Source organism: Sinohyriopsis cumingii, chromosome 18 (genome assembly GCF_028554795.1).
Source record: "Sinohyriopsis cumingii isolate HCF-2022 chromosome 18, ASM2855479v2, whole genome shotgun sequence".
Lineage (NCBI taxonomy): Eukaryota > Metazoa > Mollusca > Bivalvia > Unionida > Unionidae > Sinohyriopsis > Sinohyriopsis cumingii.
In genome coordinates this window covers 66894844-66914872 of record NC_142978.1, presented here as the reverse complement: position 1 = coordinate 66914872, position 20029 = coordinate 66894844, and the positions used below count along the sequence as shown (strand labels likewise).

General features: G+C 34.5%; 1 protein-coding gene across 3 annotated transcripts in view; it reads right to left on the bottom strand.

Moving 5' to 3' along the window:
* Positions 1 to 392: 392 nt before the first annotated feature.
* LOC149776843 (E3 ubiquitin-protein ligase RNFT1-like) overlaps positions 393 to 20029 on the bottom strand; it is a 37032-nt gene continuing 17395 nt past the window's right edge. For all 3 annotated transcript variants that reach the window (XM_089941576.1, XM_089941577.1, XM_089941575.1), the window contains exons 5-9: positions 11669 to 11822; positions 9054 to 9203; positions 4155 to 4220; positions 2199 to 2300; positions 393 to 936 (exon numbers count right to left, since the gene is read on the bottom strand). In XM_089941576.1, the coding sequence (XP_089797702.1) occupies positions 802 to 936; positions 2199 to 2300; positions 4155 to 4220; positions 9054 to 9203; positions 11669 to 11822 (607 nt within the window). In that variant the 3' untranslated portion in view covers positions 393 to 801. The remainder of the gene's footprint in view (positions 937 to 2198; positions 2301 to 4154; positions 4221 to 9053; positions 9204 to 11668; positions 11823 to 20029) is intronic.

Below are 20029 nucleotides of genomic sequence, written 5' to 3'. Positions count from 1 at the left end.
TGATTATTATGGTGTCAATTCAAAGACTCAAGTCATTGTGTTATAATGAGGTTCACCTGCATATGTGATTATTATGGTGTCATTTCAAAGACTCTGGCCATCGTGTTATAATGAGGTTCACCTGCATGTGATTATAATGGTGTCATTTTAAAGACTCTGGACATCGTGTTATAATGAGGTAATCCTGCAAATGTGATTATTATGGTGTCATTTCAAAGACTATGGCCATCGTGTTATAATGAGGTTCACTGGCATATGTAAAAACTTAGGACACCTGAATAGCAATTTCCACAAAAGCTTCTAGACATTTTGCCCTTTTTCTCTCTATTTAATGACACAGTGCCAATAGTGCTATGAAATTATGAAAGATAAATAAAAAATACAGTCATTCAGAAAGTTTACAATAAATGTTTAATGCAAAAATAGACATGATAAATGAAACATTAAAAATGACAGGTGAGACCAATGAGAACAGATCATACCTGGATATTCTGGCATACCTTTGAACACTTTTTAATAAAGTCTTCAAAATGAGCTAGAAAGCTATTATAGTTGGAAGAACACTGAACTTATAATCCAAGGGTTGCAGGTTCAATGCCCATCCTAATCAGCCTAGGCTGACTGCTCTGGTGTGCCCTTGGGAGAGACACCTTACTCCCATTTCTTCAGCATAATATAGCCATGATGCATTAAATGTGCTAATAAAGCCCTCCAAAAAACCCATTCAAACTGAGTACTGACAAACAGCAGCAGCATTGTTACAACAGAGAAAATTAAATCACAGACTGGTCCACCAGGTGGCTAATACCACTGAATGGAGGAACATGTAGAGCCATCACGCCATTTAGGATCATCCGTCTGAATTTGAGCTCGACACATAGGGCAGGTTTTCTCCCTGTCAAACCAAACTGATACACAGTTCTCGCAGAAGATATGCTGAAAAGAAAGATGGAGAGATAGTACAAAGGTGAACAACTAATATTCATATGGATAAATAGTCTTTAGCTAAACTAGACGTATTATCATTAAACATTTATATGATATGGAATTTTCCTGTATGTTACATATAAAGGAAGAGATTTTGGCTCAAGATCCAAGGACAACATCAACTATGAATCACAGCATAGGATTTTCCTTTGGGTATTGTGGAAAGGGGACCTGATCCTATCATATTTGGAAAAATCTGACAACTGAGAATATACTAAAAGGCCCATAGCACTATATGCCCTTTCACAGAATTAAGTTTGGACATAAAAATGTAACATGTAATGATAGGAGTGTAAATGTAGTAAATGCACTGAGAGACAGAAACAGATGGAGAAAGACAGAGAGATCAGTGGAAGTGTAAGATCTTTAATAAATTTAGCTTGCTTTAAAATATTTAAGAAAGAAATAATTTAAAGTAGCATAGGGAAAGTTCTGTATCAATGCATGATGACAGTTTAAGACAAATTGGTTGATGACATTAAAAAGGATACAATTTATTCTGAATTAGTACTTATATGGCATATAAAAACTAAAAGTTAGTTAAAAACAGGTGCATATTTAGACAGGCTTACTTTAATGTTCACCTTCAGTCAACAGTCACCTCACATACCAAGCAAGTTTAAGATTTTCATTTTTAATGAGAATATTTTATAATTAAGTCTTAAGATTTGAGAAATATGACCTTTGATCACCATTAGTTTACTTCATAAAGATCCTTCAATATTAAGGTTTATGAGATTTTCAAATTCTAGCTTTGACAGGTGACTGCTTCATACAGAGGGGCCCCGAGTGGCCGAGTGGTCTAAAGTGCTCTCCGTCACGGATCACTGCCATCTCACCTCTGTCTGCATGGGTTCGAGTCTTGGGCTCGGCAAATATGGATATGTGAGAAAGCTTGCCAGTAGCTTCTCGTGGGTCGGTGGTTCTTTCCGGGGTTTTCCCGGGTTCTTCCTCCACCATTAATACTGGCCGCCATGTATTGCCTATCTTGTGCTGAAAATGGCGTTAAACCCTATAACAATAACAGCTTCATACAGGGGGCCTTTAAGATAGGTTAAACCATCCTCTGTATCTCTTAGCCAGCCATCTTCCTTAAAAATAAAAAAAAATTCTCCCATACACAGGTGGTTAAGGAAGGTTACACAACATTTTAGTTTTCTTTCTTCATCATCAGAGTCAACGGCAGCAGCAAGAGGAGGATAATTACTCACCTTACAGCTGAGCATGACAGGATCCTTGTAGTCTTCTTGACATATAGCACAGTTCTCTCCCCTTGCAGCTATGTCGGAGGTGGTAGGTTTGTTTCCATAAGCCTTTAATGAGATAATGACATTGATTCAGTATTCCAAGTAAATGGAGCTTATTGTGAACGCAATTTTTTAAAATTCAAAATAGGTAAATTTAGCTGTAACTGGTTTATTATGTAAAAACTGACACTGTTAATAAGGTTCAAATGATATGGTACCATTAAAAAGCATTTATTTTTTCAACAAAAATGTATAGCAACTTTTTGTGAATGTTTTTCCATCAAGCTAATATCCTATAATAATCTTTAACAAAAAATTCTGTTTCTTGTACTTCTTTGTCTTAGACTGGGGAGAAGAGCATGGGAGGGACAGGTTATCTCTCTGGATAGAAATGTCATCCCACTTTTTATTAATTTTAGTTTGACAGTCAAGGGTGAATTCATTTTCAGACAGTATTTGACATGCCTGATAAAGATGGGTGATAATAAGTTATTTTAAAAACTAGTAATGAGGTCTGTGTGAAAAAAAGTAGGACTGTGATATCTAAAAATGAAAGTTTCACAAATCTGCACCTAATGAATCTTGGAAATGACTAGTCTTTGGAAATTTTGTTGTAAAATTAACCTCTCTTTGCAAGCAGTATCTAGGTTTGGTTTTGGATTGGTTGGGCAAGTTCTTTTACTGCACTAAAAGGACCTTTTTTTTAGTGGCAATATAAATGCCTAGCCCAAGGAAGCTCCATGGTAGTCAACCGGAGTTGATCTGATGGTAGGGTTTGACCCTATGCCCTTCAACTTGTGAATCTAGCATGCTAACCACTGAGCTACCATGGCAATGATGATAATAATTCCAGTGCAATGGCAATGTAAGTGCCTTGACCAAGTACACACCATGGTAATCAACCTGGGTTGATCTGATGGTAGGATTGATCCTTACACCTTCTGAATATCAAAAGTGAAACAGTTTGAAGGCAATGATAATACTGTAAACCCACTTTTTTGCATAATGTTTTTTTTTGTACAGCTTGCAGGATGATCACACCCATAAAATTAAATAGCCATACAAGACTTTTTTCTAAGGATGTTCGATAGAGATTTAAGTGCCAGGTTAAATTAGGAGGGGTTATCTGACATCTTGACACCGTCAAAATTCAGTAGGTGGAAAGAAAAGTACATATATCAAGAAGGATGTCTTTTTGACAGTTATAATCTCAATATACCTCCCTGCTTGTTTGTACTCTCCTAATGATTTAAAAGACAAAAAGTGCAAATGAGATAAATGATGTACAGAACTTTGTCAGTTCATTTATTGATTTATAATTTCAAACCTGATTATGCCCAGGTATAGTCAGGAATTATTAAACATGATATGTATAATTCTTTTAAGACCTGACTCTAAGAACTGAAAACTATTGCATCCCTCAGTTCACATAATTAAGTAGTTTTTCATCTTGTCATATGGCACTTAAGTTATATATTCTGATGTACTTTTATTTTAAATGTTTTGAAACTGAACTTTAAGCTTTGCATATTCTTTTTCCAATTTTTCATAACATTCTTCTTCTGGGAATAGGGTTGGGTTTGACTGAAATATTTGACATCATTGTTAGTTTTAGAAAATACTGATAATTTATTTGTTTGCATTACCTACAAAAATTGCAAAGATGGAAAAAGGTGGAAGACCATAAAAGGAAGGTTTATTATTTTTTAAAAACACAAAACTTGTAATGTTATATATTTAATTCATCAAAATAAATGACAAAAATACTGAAAGAAGAAATAGAAAACAGAAATAAATGAATTGATATAATTTTCAAAAATCCATTTTTACTGATAACACTAATTAAGTACACTCCTGGATAGGAAGATATTAAGAAATCTGGAAAGAATAAACTGCAAAGTATTTATAGTTAGTACTTACAGCATCTACATTAAGCTTTAAAAATGCATTTGCCAATTCTCTGAATTTGCCGAAAACAGCTACAGCCTGAAACACAATGAATGCAAAGTAAAGAATAACAATTCAAGAAAAGTCAGGTATCAAGCATATATATTCTTTAATCAAAAGTAACTGATCTATCAATTAAACTCTGCACACTCATTAAAACCTTTTAATGAAAGAGATTTTCAAGTGAAAATATGAATGGACCGCATATAATGCACGAACACCTCTTACTATGTGCTGAAACATTTGCTAATCTAAAGTAAAAACTGGACAAGTTATATCACAATGGATTATAATATATTATATAGGCATAAATGTCCAAGTGTCAGCGTTCAGTCAGCGGCAGCATGAACAAAAAAAGCTGAACGTTATTAATTCAATAATAAATGTCAGATCAAGCATCCACTGGAATTATGGTAACAGAGTAAATGATTGACAGTTGTTGACAGGTCAACTCCAATCTGAGTTACAATATAGTAAAACCACCATGGATATATAACAGCAAACAATATTTAAATTGTACTTTGTTATTTAGCATTTGTAATCAAACTTTTTCACACAGCAATTAGTGACGTATGTTGAACAGCAGGAAATGTGTCAGTACAATAAGGATGCCATTCCAATATGATACATGTGTCAGTACAATAAGGATGCCATTCCAATATGATACATGTGTCAGTACAATAAGGATGCCATTCCAATATGATACATGTGTCAGTACAATAAGGATGCCATTCCAATATGATACATGTGTCAGTACAATAAGGATGCCATTCCAATATGATACATGTGTCAGTACAATAAGGATGCCATTCCAATATGATACATGTGAATGGTAAAGTTTTCAGTTACAAAAAAAAAACAGAACAGCAGCCATAACTCTGTAATCAAAAAATAGTGAAAGTCAATCTTGACCTAGATCTTTTTAATTTAAAACTTTAAAACCAATAGCTGGTTTCAGTTTATGCAGTTTCTTAACTGTACAAAAAAAAGTTCTGATGCAAATAAAGGGAAAAATTCTACACTAAACAAGGGCCGTATGTCTCTTAAATTTTGCTGAAAAATTGTGAAGATCATGCTTGCTCCAGGTCTTCTTAATTTAAAGCCTTGTGCCAAATGTTGTTTGAATCCACTGAGTTGTTCAAATGTTAATGAGTGCAAACCAGATTATAATGGAATAGATGGAATGAGTTTCAAGTCAAAGAGAAGCCATAAAGCCATCAAATTTAAAATGGTGAGTACCAAAGTTGAGCACCACATTCCTAATGCAAAACCAAACTGTAAAGTCTCATACCACCATTTGAAATGAATCTCAAGTCCTTCAAAAGTTACTAAGCAAAAACAAAATTTAATACATGACATAACTGTATTTATTGTATATGTTGGGACACTATTTGTTGGGACACCATAAATTAATTTTGAAATTAATTTTTTTGTGCAATGTATGTTCTGGGACACATCAGTTATTCAAGTCGTAAGTTGTGGGACACCTTTCAAATCATTCGAAACTGACATGTCAGAAAATGCATTCCAACTTAAATTTTATTTTTAAAAATATAAAACTATACTAAAGATAAAACTCTTTAATCCACTGCAGCATCATCTCATCAACACAACCCTTCTCTTGCACACGTACAATCCATTCTTTTGGTGCATGAATATATTTTTTAGCTTCTTTATACCATGAAAAATTATTGTTAGAGGCAAGACATCACCTGAAGCGGAATCTGTAAGGACTAAAGTCAGATGTTTTAAAATCTGCACTAGTTGTGCTAATTCTCACATTTTTTACCCCCATCTTATCGTCAGTCCATCCAGGAATGAGATCAAAGTACACTAGAATTTCATCCATGTTAATGATCATATTGTCGGTGAAATCATGTTTCTCTTCTGGTCTTCAAGAATTCATCAAAGATTTTATTTTCTCCATATCTTCTGGGTGACACTGGGTCATCGATGTCTGTGCATGAAGCATTATACTGTGTCACTTTAAAAATTGTTCCATTGTTTCAATTTATTTTAATATTCATGTGAATACCAGTGACAAGGAACCAAAGTTAGCTTCCATATCTCAGATGTCTTTGTTTATTCAAGAAAGAAGACAAAATTGGTAAAAAAATCTGAAGTCGGCATCTGACATGGGCTTGCTTTGCAATAAAATAACCTTTGTATTGACATCCTTTTAAACAAGAAAAACCCACTTCAAAGTATCCAAAGTTGGCTTCTGAGGTCAGCTTGCTTTGTAATAAAAATAACCTTTGCTTTTTATGTCCTGTTGGTAAGTTCAAAGGATCAGTTTACTGCTTGCTGCCAGTTGTGTTTATTCACCACCTGGGCTTCTATGTGCTTGGCTTCTGTAGTTATAATTAATACAAATGGCATTTATGTGTGCTGGTAAATTGTGTACACAGCAATAACTTGCTTTAATGATACTTGTGTAACCTGTGCTAGTAAAAAGATTGTCACTTGCACTCAAGTGAATGTATTTTCAAATAATGATTTTTTTTGCAAGACAGTCATATAGTTGACCTGGATATAATTAAATCTTGGTTATTTTGCACCTAACACCAAGTCATGCGTGAATAATAGTTGTCTTCAAGATATTGGTTGATTATTTCCCTCACTTTTGTGAAATCATCAGCTTCTCTTCATCAAATGTTTTTTTCCCTCTCAAAATCTTCTGGGCGATTATTGGTCATCAACATCCATGCAACGAAGCACTATACTGTGTCACTTTAATATTTGTTCCATTGTTTCAATTTATTTTCAAACTTCCCATGAATACCAGTGAGAGTGTGTGTGTGATTTGGATTTTGAACATAGCTTTACAAAAATTTCAGTCATATCGCTACAATGTCTGCAGTGTGGCAGTTTATAGTGATGCCTACCACTGAGGCATCATGTTGCAGACATGTAGCATGATGTCCCACCCGGTCACATTATCCTGACACCAGGCCGACCAGTCCTAACACTAACCTCTTAGCACCATTTTTGTAAGTCTTTGGTATGATGCAGCCTGGGATAAAACCAACGACCTCCCACATCTGAGGTGGATGCTCTAACCACTAGGCCACCAGAGCAGTCTGAATACCAGTGAAATGAGACTAAAAATAGGCACCATATCTCTGCCATCTTTGTATATTCAAAAATAAGAACAGATAAAAAGAAAAGAAAACAAGAAATTGGCGCACTTAAAAGAACCCAAAGTCGGCTTCCAAGATCAGTTTGCTTTGCAATAAATTAACCTTTGTATTGATGTCCTTTAAAAAAAAGAAAAACCCACTTCAAAGTACCCAAAGTCTGCTTCTGAGGTCAGCTTGCTCTGTAATAAAAATAACCTTTGTCTTAGATGTCCTATCGTTTAAGTTCAAAGAATGAGTTTACTGCTCGTTGCCAGTTGTGTTTTTTCACCACCTGGGCTTATATGTGCTTGGCATCTGTAGTTATAATTAATACAAATGAATATTGATGTCTGTGAATAAATAGTATACACAGCAATAACTTGCTTTAATGATAATTTTGTAACCTGTGCTAGCAAAATGATTGTCACTTGCACTCAAGTGAATGCGTTTTCAAATAATGATTTTTATTTGCAAGATACTGTCATTAGTTGACCAGGATATAATTCAATTTTGATCATTTTGCACCTAATGTCATGTCATGCATGAATGACAGTTGTCTTCAAGATATCGGTTGATTATTTCCCTCTTGTTTGCAATTTTGTTGGATTCAGTTTTCAGTCGGATAACATAAACAAACCTTTGAGCACAACATTTGTTTCTCAATGTTCATGTTGTGTGTAGTCGGACATAAGCAATACATGCTACTGTATGGAAGTCAACGCTACATATACGTTAATGTTCATGATGAAACAAAAGGAATAAATGATAACATTACAAGGTTAGTTTCTGCGGCGGTTCGAGTCTAAGATTCAGCCAATGTGGGCATGTGAGAAAGCTTGCCAGTAGCTTCTCGTGGGTCGGTGGTTCTTTCCAGGGTTTTCCGGGTTCTTCCTCCACCATTAATACTGGCCACCATGTATAGCCTATCGTGCTGAAAAATGGCGTTAAACCCCACAACAACAACAACAACAACAAGGTTAGTTTTTTTCTTTTTATTATCAAATAAGCGTTTTATCTATTTTGTTGCAACGAGCAGTGGAGGGGGGGGGCAAAAATTTAATGCAAATTTATTTTGTTTCTTAAGTCTTGGGACATATAACTTGGGTGAAAAAAGTTTCACCATAAGTTCTGGAATAGGAAGAAATTTTTTATTTTATAGTGTCCCAATATATACAGTAAATACGGTAATGTGATAGGATACGTAGAACAACACTACATGACCACTCCAGAAATAAAGCAAAGGCATAAATCTAGCATTTTATAACATATATATTTTCACTATAAATGAGGATTTTGACACAAAAGTAAGTGTTTATTAAAGATGTGTGTCCATCTCTGTTGATGAAGAAAACAAAACTGAATCTTCTTTGCTTAACCAAAAATTTTCTACATCTCTAAAAATCAAAGACTTTGTTGTAAAATGTTTACAAGATGACTTTCATTCATTTGTTTCAAAATAACTCTGAAAACTCTGTAATTGAAATCACAACTGACTGCACAACAAATAATAATGCACATATGGGCACTTGCCCTTCCTTACGCCTTTACAGTCAAAGGGAGACCATTTTTAAGGATTAAATAAGAGTGTAGAACATGTATGGACAATTTCAATAAAAATTTCTGTATGTATTACATGTTTTAACAACAAAAAAATTTTGTTTAAAGGATTATTCTGCAATGGAACTAAGGGTAACACATAAATGAATTCAACATACCATCTGTAGTGCTTTAAAAAATAAATGATTATTTTTACCTTTGCAATCAAATATATGATACTGAGGATGATGGCCAGGATTCCTCTTCCTGACCTTGGGTTATCCTTCAGAAAATGTACCCAGGGCACAACAGGTAATATACATCTGTAGAACTGGACCAAAACTTCAAGGAACATATAATATTTACCCTGAAAGAAAAAAAAAAGTGTGCACAAAATGTAGTTCAAACTGAAGTTATTGAGATATGATCAATAGTTTTATCTTTTTTTAAAGTCTGTATCAACCACTGAATATCATATCAACATGCGGAGAAATGTCCAATTCTTGATGTAAGACAGCTGATGCAAAAATGCTGTGTTAAATAGCTCAGTAATTTTAGGCTGATATGAGATCATAAATAAAATTAATTTAGTGAATGAAAAACTGTTTAACAAGTGACAATAGCAAACTCTTGGAAAAACAAAAGGCTCCAGTTTACCTCTGTAGTCTTGAGCCAAAATGAGCCAAACATGTATAGTAATCATGGCAATATGGTTCTGCACTTAATGGCACACACTGATCATTGAACAATTTAAAAAGATGAATAAATAGCCTACCAATCGATGACATATGTTGTGTTTTATGTTAATACTTAAGTGTTGTTGTTGTTGGTTTATGCCATTTATCAGCACACGATAGGCCATACAGGGCAGCCAGTAAAGGCGAGTACTTAAGACCACTCGGCCACCCTGGGCCCCGAATACCACAGTGTTATAGATGGATGGGAAAGTTAATATAAATATTAAATTGGCTATGCACATGAATTTAAGGATCACAAATAACAATATACTGTAGCTTTATTTTCACAAGTTTTGCAGTCTGGCTGAAAACTGCCTAAATCTAACCTCAAGGAAAATTTACAAATAAATCTGCTGCCAAGTTTATAAAGTCCAATATGACAGAATAGAGCATGCCATGAGACCTCAAGGGATATATGCCTATTATTTATTCTGACAAGTCCGACATGAATAGCATACCATATTACATATTAGTCATGATGTGTAATGTGCCCATTATTTATATAGAGGAAAAGGCGAGTCCAACATTTATAGCATGACGTATACCAATAGTCCCGATATGTGCCTATTATTGATTTAAATGAACAGACCAGTCCAACAAGTACAGCATGCCATATACCACTAGTTCTAATGTGAGATGTGTCTTATTTATACATATGAATAATAAGGTCCGACTTGTATAGCATGCCATATACCATTAGTCCTAATGTCAGATGTGTCTTATTTATATATATGAACAAACAGGTCCAACTTGTACAGCATGCCATATACCATTAGTCCTAATTTGAGATGTGTATTATTTATGTATATGAACAATCAGGTCCGACTTGTACAGTATGCCATATACCGTTAGTCATAATTTGAGATGTGTCTTATTTATACATATGAACAAACAGATCCAACTTGTACAGCATGCCATACACCATTAGTCCTAATGTGAGATGTGTCTTATTTATACATATGAACAAACAGATCCAACTTGAACAGCATGCCATACACCATTAGTCCTAATGTGAGATGTGTCTTATTTATACATATGAACAAACAGATCCAACTTGTACAGCATGCCATATACCATTTGTCCTAATGTGAGATGTGTCTTATTTATATATATGAACAAACAGGTCCAACTTGTACAGCATGCCATACACCATTAGTCCCAAGATGTGCCTATGATTTCTAAATTGAAAAGATGAGTCCTATATATACAGCAAGCCATATACCACTGGTCCTAATTTGAGATGCGTATTATTTATGTATATAAACAATCAGGTCCGACTTGTACAGTATGCCATATACCATTTGTCCTAATGTGAGATGTGTCTTATTTATAAAATTTTATATGAACAAACTGGTCCAACTTTTACAGTATGCCATACACCATTAGTCCCGAGATGTGCCTATGATTTCTAAATTGAAAAGATGAGACCTACGTATACAGCAAGCCATATACCATTGGTCCTAATTGGAAATGTGCCTATTATTTATAGTGATAAACAGAAAGTTCCAACATGTACAGAATGTCATATACCATTTGTCCTGATGGGAGATTTGCTTATCATTTATATAGATGAAGATGAGTTGCTAAGATTTACCAAACTTTCATAATGGATACACAAGAAAAATGTACAGCAAATTTGGCAATTTATCAATTACATTGCTCAAACAAATACCATATATATTTGGGTATAAGTTGGATCCAACTGTAAACAACACTGAACCTGATCTGCTATCGCATAATGTGCTGGCAGATCAGGGTCTATGTTGCTTGTTCTACTTATTACTCCTAACAAACCGTACTGGCCCCTGTACATGTAATATAATACAAATAAAATCTGGGAGGGGCAGAAAATGACTAATATTCAATACAGTCCAATATAAATGCAGAACTTTTCAAAATCATAAAGTCATGAAAATTTAATGCGGAAAGTTCCACATATACCCTGTGTTTTAATTCACTGAGGTTTCTAATTACTTTAAATAAATACTCAAGTTTGCTTCTGTTCTTCACACATTTGTATTTCTAACGACCCTGACACACTATAATAACATTAAATTATTAAAATATGAAACAGCTTTTTTACTGATCTATTTACCCGTTTCTTCTGAGGTAAAAGAAAACTTGGAATTGACGACAGCAGTGCTTTCAATATAATGGATATGAATTTCAAAACATAATCTGTCACTGTGGTAACCCAAAATAAAGCATACAGATCTCCTTCCCATTTGACTGGCAGGTCAAATATTAGACTGAAATGGAAAAAAGAAAAATTATATGAATTATGACAACTAATGTGCTACTATGTTCACTCTCAATGTACTCAACACTGGCAACTGACCACCAGATATGCATTTATCATTTTGTTACGACTAAAAGAATTTGCATACACACAAGTGCATGTGGGAGATGGAAATCCCACCCAGGAATCAGAATTTGCAGGAAGTTAGACTTTCATGTCTCCCTCCCTACAAATTCTGACTCTGACTTTCCCTATCCCTCACCCACATGCATCATGGAGGATTATCCTCTCATTTCTCTGCAGTAACAAGAGATTAAAAATTATTAAGTATTTTCTAAAAGTTTAAGTTAGGAGTAAGAGCATCAGAAGTTAAAATTTTTATAATGTTTTTGGTTACATTTTCAAAAGATATCGCCATACAAAATGTTTAATCATGACCTATTTTACTTTGAATCTGATATGGATTCTATTTGAAGATCACAATACTTGTCTCAGGTAATGTCAAGCTATAACCACATGCCATATTTAATAACATCTAGTATTATTTATTGAAAAAAAAGTTACTGAAAGTGATATCATTCAATGTATTCTTCAGATATGTCCACAAACTGTGTGAAGCTTTGAAAATCCATCATTATTGTTTGTGTTGTCATGCTTTCAAACCAGTTCAGCAAGCAACCTATGTCAAGACCTTCAAGCTAAAAATCAATGTCAGAGTGCTGACTATAAACTTGTTTACTGAAATATGACTAATACAAACTCAAGTCACAATTCACTTCTGTATGTACAAGTAACTTGTTCCTAAGATGAATGAATAGCACAAATGCAAACAATGATCTTCAACTCGACCCCAAGGTCAATTAGATATAAAGTAGTTTTCAAAACACATTCACAAAAGGTGTGTATGTTGGCGGTAGAATCTGCATCACTTTCATTCAAAACCAAATAAATATTGAGAGAAGTGTTTAATGAAACCCCCATGACAATCCATTAGTAAAGAGTAATGATAACTACAAGATGAGGGTGTTGAAATTACAGGGGCACCCTTTTCAGTAGAACTAGCTACCCATTGCATAGGACCAACTAGATCCCATCAGGGTTAAAAGTGAAACTCAATTTTAAAATTTGAGTTTTTTTTCTCTTAGGTTTTTTCAAGGTTTTGTTTTTTTGCAGTCCAAGACACAAATCATTTACAAGATTATCTCCATGGTAACAGACCTGCCAACCCTGACGAGTCCATCTCAGTAAGACAGTTGATTTTTTTCTGTAAGATTGACCAATTTTCAGTAAGGTGTAACAAAATATCATTAACTGCTATTGTAAAGCTGGGAAATGTAATTAAACTTTCAATGCATCGATGATAAACATTATGTTCAACTGAAAAGTTCGTAAAGTACGCGAAGACTTTATTTACCACTAGTACAGTTGCACAAACTCTAGTTCCAAACCCTATACAGCTCAATGGCTTGTTACTTATCTGTCAACTTGACATAATTCTTGGAAACTGTTTTCGCATGATGATGGCAATCATATCTCCCGCCACGAGGAACACTCAAATTGGCACGTGATGTCTAATAAACGTAATTGTCTTTTCCAGCTTTTATTCACAAGAATCTGAATACTCCTTCTAATTCTTCAGTGTTGATTGTTAACACTTTTCTGGAAGCTTATTTTCCCTTTCGTCTTATACATGCATCTCTTATTGGACACCAAGTTTAAAAATTCTATAATCAACAGTTTGATCATGCAGACACTTTGCATGAACAAGTATGTGCAATTTAAAGCTTCTGGGGTGCTGCTGTAAGTTAGTAAAGTTGGTTCCCTAACTGATTTCACTAATTCTAAGATGAAACCCAGATCCAAATAAAACACGGATGAACTAATTATTTGGAATTTTTGGCAACGATCACTTTTATGTAGTTTTTGCTAGTATGCCATAAGTCTGTATTTTAAGGGTAATTTTCGCAAGACTTTCGGCAAAATCATAAGAGTTGGCAGGTCTGTGGTAAGTATAACATTTATTAAAACTTTTATAAAATATTCTTTGATTTTGTTTCTAAATAAAATGAAAATAAAGTGAAAATAAATAATTAGAAAATAAGTACCAGTAAGTGCTAAGAAATTTGCATGCTTTCATGGCTGCTAGGCTAACCTAATGAAAAACCATGTCTAAAAAAGGCATTTTTGTTGGGTTGGTGTAGAGCCATTCATTATTTTTTTAAAATATTTTTTATAATTTAGGTTTCCTTCAGATTTTAAAAGTATCTTTTTAGTTTTCTAGAGTTAAAATGAAATTTTATGTTTTCTGATGTTTTTGGGGTCCACTTCTAAACATGTGCCACAAGCAGTCTTTTAGTGAAAACCCTATATCAATACAACCATCCATTGAGGAGGAGTAGCAATAACATTTTCAAAATGACCACAAAGATGGCCATATTGGATAAAAGATTGGTACAGTTTTTATTTAAAACCAACTAGACATCATAAGAACTCTTTTAGTTAAAATCCATGTTGATACAATCATCTGTTTAAGAAAAGCAGCAATAACAATACTGTTAAGATGGCCACCATGGTGGCCACATTGGATGACAGACTGAACTTATGAAAATAAGATTTTCTAGATGGCCCATAACTGCTATGTTTGATGTTAAAAGAGAACCATTTTCATTAAGGACCAACTAGACATCAGAAAAATCCTTCAGCAAAAACCAAATTTAAATATGAACGTCGATTCAGGATGTCACATTATCAGTCATATATTGTAACGGGGATTATTTTGTGTTTAATGAAATACATCCTTTATCTGGAGAAAAACCAAACAAGGGGAAATTTCAAAGGATTATTTTAAATACATCCTTTACATGCAGTTGTCACAAGTTGCTCAACACCTTAACTGCAGCAAGAATTATAAATGGACTACTTCCCTAGTTATAGCTTATGAGCAGGAATGTTTTTGGGTATAATTTGGAAACCAATCAAACATGGAGTATCTTCGGTGGTTATGACCACTCAAACATATCCTGTTTATTAATCTGGTTATGTTGGTCACCTAGTCTGACAATAATCCAGTGGCAAAGTTTACCAAGGTGATTTCTGAAACAATTAAAAGTCTGGCATGTGCTGTGTTTCAAAAGAGATTGAATACCCTTACCACGACTCATGACTACATGTCCTAACTGATATGGAAGCCCTGACTACATTCATACAAGTTGACGAAGGAGGCAAGGGTACTAATATTAGTACTATTATTCACGTCCATAAACAAATGTCAAATTGGAATGACATCATAGGACAACATGCAGATAGTCAAAGCTGTAATGTTGAAGACTACCACAAGAGGTAATCATATCTGAAATGGTTGATTCCTTGTTAATTATTGGAAATGGTTGATTCACTGATAACTATTTGAAATGGATGACTCCTTGATAATTCCTGAAATGGTTGATTCCTTGATAATTATTTGAAATGGTTGATTCCTTGACATTTATTTGAAATGGTTGATACCGTGATAATTATTTGAAATGGCTGATACATTTATATATGAAATGGTTTATTCCTTGACAATTATTTGAAATGGTTGATTATTTGATATTTGAAATGGTTGATTCCTTGATTATTATTTGAAAACAAAAAACATTCTTTGTTACAACAATTCTGACTACTCCATTTCAGATGCTGTGTCTCGTGATTTTGGTAACTTACTTTTCATCAACAAGTATAGTAAATGATAAATTTAAATTAAATGATAAATAACAAAATTTATTCCTGCTATTCATATTAATTTAAACTACACTGATTTTATTTTGCCACCTTTGTACTAAAATTTCCATTTAAAAAGCCAAGCTGGTGTCCTGGATTGGTTCCCAAGTCAGATAAATCCACAATATTAATTATATATATATATATATATATATATATATATATATATATATATATATATATATATATATATATATATATATATATATATCAGACAATAATGGGATGAGTCATTTTTACAAGCCACTTATCAGATGGATAGGACATTTTTACAGGCCAGTTGTCAATCAGACAGGTACACTGTACAAGCCACTTGTCAATCAGACATTTCATTTTTACAGGCCACATGTCATTTTTACAAGTCATTTGTCAATCGGACAGGTACATTGTACAAGCTACTTGTCAATGACAAACAATGCTTGAAATATCCAAGTGGTCAAGCCCAAAATCAAAATATGCATATGCAAGCAGTGAGCTCTTCATTCATCACTCCAGAGATTGGCTAAATCTGATTCCCCAATACCACTGTATGATAACTCCATTTCTCTTCATTCATCACTCCAGAGATTGGCTAAATCTGATTCCCCAATGCCACTGTATGATAACTCCAATTCTCTTCATTCATCACTCCAGAGATTGGCTAAATCTGATTCCCCAATACCACCGTGTGATAACTCCACTTCTCTACATTCATCGCCTCAGAGATTGGCTAAATCTTATTCCCCAATATCACTGTATGATAACTCCACTTCTCTACATTCATCACTCCAGAGATTGGCTAAATCTTATTCCCCAATACCACTGTATGATAACTCCACTTCTCTACATTCATCACTCCAGAGATTGGCTAAATCTTATTCCCCAATACCACTGTATGATAACTCCACTTCTCTACATTCATCACTCCAGTGATTGTCTAAATCTTATTCCCCAATACCACTGTATGATAACTCCACTTCTCTACATTTCATCACTCCAGAGATTGGCTAAATCTTATTCCCCAATACCACTGTATGATAACTCCACTTCTCTACATTCATCACTCCAGAGATTGGCTAAATGTGATTCCCCAATACCACTGTATGATAACTCCACTTCTCTACATTTCATCACTCCAGAGATTGGCTAAATCTTATTCCCCAATACCACTGTATGATAACTCCACTTCTCTACATTCATCACTCCAGAGATTGGCTAAATGTGATTCCCCAATACCACTGTATGATAACTCCACTTCTCTACATTCATCACTCCAGTGATTGGCTAAATCTGATTCCCCAATACCACTGTATGATAACTCCGCTTCTCTACATTCATCACTCCAGAGATTGGCTAAATCTGATTCCCCAATACCAATGTATGATAACTCCACTTCTCTACATTCATCACTCCAGAGATTGGCTAAATCTGATTCCCCAATACCACTGTGTGATAACTCCACTTCTCTACATTCATTACTGAATCTGAATCTGATCCTGAAATGCCACCAACTGATGAATTCCTTCATTTCTCTTCATTCATTACTTCATGGATCATCTGAATGTGATCCTGTGATACCATGGGCTGATATACCATGCTTCTTTATATTCATTACTTCATGGATCAAGTGAATGTGATCCTGTGATACCATGGACTGATATACCAGGCTTCTTTACATTCATTACTTTATTGATCGGGGCCCCGAGTGGCCGAGTGGTCTAAAGTGCTCTTCGTTACGGATCACTGCCATCTCACCTCTGTCTGCGGCGGTTTGAGTCTAGGATTCAGCCAATGTGGGTATGTGAGAAAGCTTGCCAGTAGCTTCTCGTGGGTTGGTGGTTCTTTCCGGTGTTTTCCCGGGTTCTTCCTCCACCATTAATACTGGCCGCCATGTATAGCCTATCGTGTGCTGAAAAATGGCGTTAAACCCCACAACAACAACAACAACAACTTTATTGATCAAGTGAATGTGATCCTTTGATACCATGGGCTGATATACCATGCTTCTTTACATTCATTACTTCATGGATCATCTGAATGTGATCCTGTGATACCATGGGCTGATATACCATGCTTCATTACATTCATTACTTTATTGATCAAGTGAATGTGATCCTGTGATACCATGGACTGATATACCATGCTTCATTACATTCATTACTTCAAGGATCATCTAATCTGATTCTTTGATAGCTTGTGCTGATAAACTACAATTCTCTACATTTGTCACTTCTGTGATAAGACAAATCTGAGTGTTAGATAACATTGACAGATGAACTCCACTTCTCTACATTCATCACTCCAGTGTATATCAGCAAGAACAAAACCTAAGTTTACATAAATATGCATAAGCTGAAGTAGAAAATTGATTGGCCAATCACATGTGTCATAGCAAATCTGGTGTTCTTTCTTTGATGATATTAGAAATTGTGGTTGCCTCTAGATACACAGTGATGGTAGAGATAACCAACCAATTTATCTTTGAAATAACAAGTTTGATTAGCTTATCTTTTCCACGTTCTTCTTACAACTCAACGAAAACCTAAAAGTAACAGGTGTGTGTTGGGGGATGAATGAAATTTCTAAGCAGTTTGTATCAGAGCCAGTCAAATTGCATGAATTTCTTCTGTATTATTCATGGGCCCGACGGTTGACCCTTGACTGTACCTGGTAAATGTATGAATGTACAGAAATGAAGTTCATTAGGAGAATGGCTGAATGTACAATATAATAATAACTCACAGCACTACTTCAAATAAGTCAGTCAGTGATGACGTGACCCACCCATGTAAAAAAAAAAAACATAACCTAAGGCCAAGCTGTTGAATGAATCAATGGGGGAAAAAGACATTATTTATAAAAGGCAGATATGCCTTTCAAAAGGCTTGCATGAGCTCTCAAATATTTACTACAAGACCCAGTCCAATGAGAATTCTCTAGAAAAAACATGTTAATACCATTTACTCCCAGTCCTGCATGGATTAAGGTAAAGCATTACAAAGAAACAATAGGGCAACACCATTTACTCCCAGTCCTACAAGGAATAAAGTAAAAATTCTTATTCTTAATTGAGAAAAATTAATACAAGACCAGTCTTGCACAGATTAAGGTAGAAAATATTTTAGAAACAACAGTACAATAACATTTACTCCCAGTCTTGCAAGGATAAAGATAAAACATTCTCGAGAAACAACAGGACAATACCATTTACTCACAGTCCTACAAGGACTAAGGTAAAACATTCTTAAGAAACAACAAGGCAATGCCACTTACTCCCAATATCACAAGGATTTTGGTAAAAACTCTTACCGTATATACGTGCGTATAAGCCAAATAATTTAGGAAAAATTAAAGGCCTGGAAGAAGGGGGGTCGGCTTATCCATGGGCTAATATCTAAACTTTACAGTTTTTAGATCTTTCTATTGGCTACTGTAATGGCTGTAAATCTTGGGACAAGAAATAGTAATTTTTTCCGTGTCCTAAGACATAGGCAAGTAAAAAAATTACTTTCGGTTACCCAACATGTATTAAACTGTTATAAAGTACTATGATTGATTTTGTTATTATTTTGCATGTGCATATTTTCTGATTTCTCCAAAATGAAATTAAATAAAGATAAATACAGACTTCATAATTTGCGGGCCAGTTGAGTTTACATGGGAGACCAGGCTGAACTATAATGTACAGTACTTACACAGTGCAAAGTGTGCATAGCATCACTTAAATCCTTATTTATTCCCACACATATTAGATGCAGATTTTGCTTTATTCATTGTTTTAACCAAATTGCATTCTTCCAGATAACATTTCAGCTAATCCTTAATAGCTGATTTTTTATGCTGAATCACATGCTCATGAGTTACTCCTCATTTTCAATGAGATAAGATATCCTACAAATTGAGGTAATATTTTAAAAAAGGTAAGCATGTTTAATTGTACAAGGCATATAACCAGCATAATTTACAGGTTCAGGAAGACAAAGGCTAAATTTCTAATATAGATCAACTAAGATCAACATCAATCAATTTTAGTTTTGTGTTTTGGCTGAGAAAACATTATAACTTTCCACACTGTGGAAAGCTTGATGTTTCGGCATATCCTATGTTGATAGTAGGCAAATTTGTTTTTCATTTTGCAACAGCAGTAAAGGGCAGTTAATCCTTAAAACCCTGAAAATGGCTTGTGTTAAGAGGGAATTTTGACCAGCAACTATACAAATATATTGATGTGTAATTGCCTTTTATTCCATAATATTAGCACAATTACTGTAACTTGTAAAACAGGGTGTAAGGCATACCTGTGAACTTTTCAAAAGCCAAGTAGGGAGACTGAATAAAGAAAAAGAGATTGGGATCTAAAATCGGGAGGTTTCTTGTGGCATTTTCAAGCCTTGTTTTCACTAAATATTGATCGATCTTTGTTGTCCAATATGCGTGAAATTCGCAAAAAGACTCGCAGTATCTCCCTGTGACATGCCC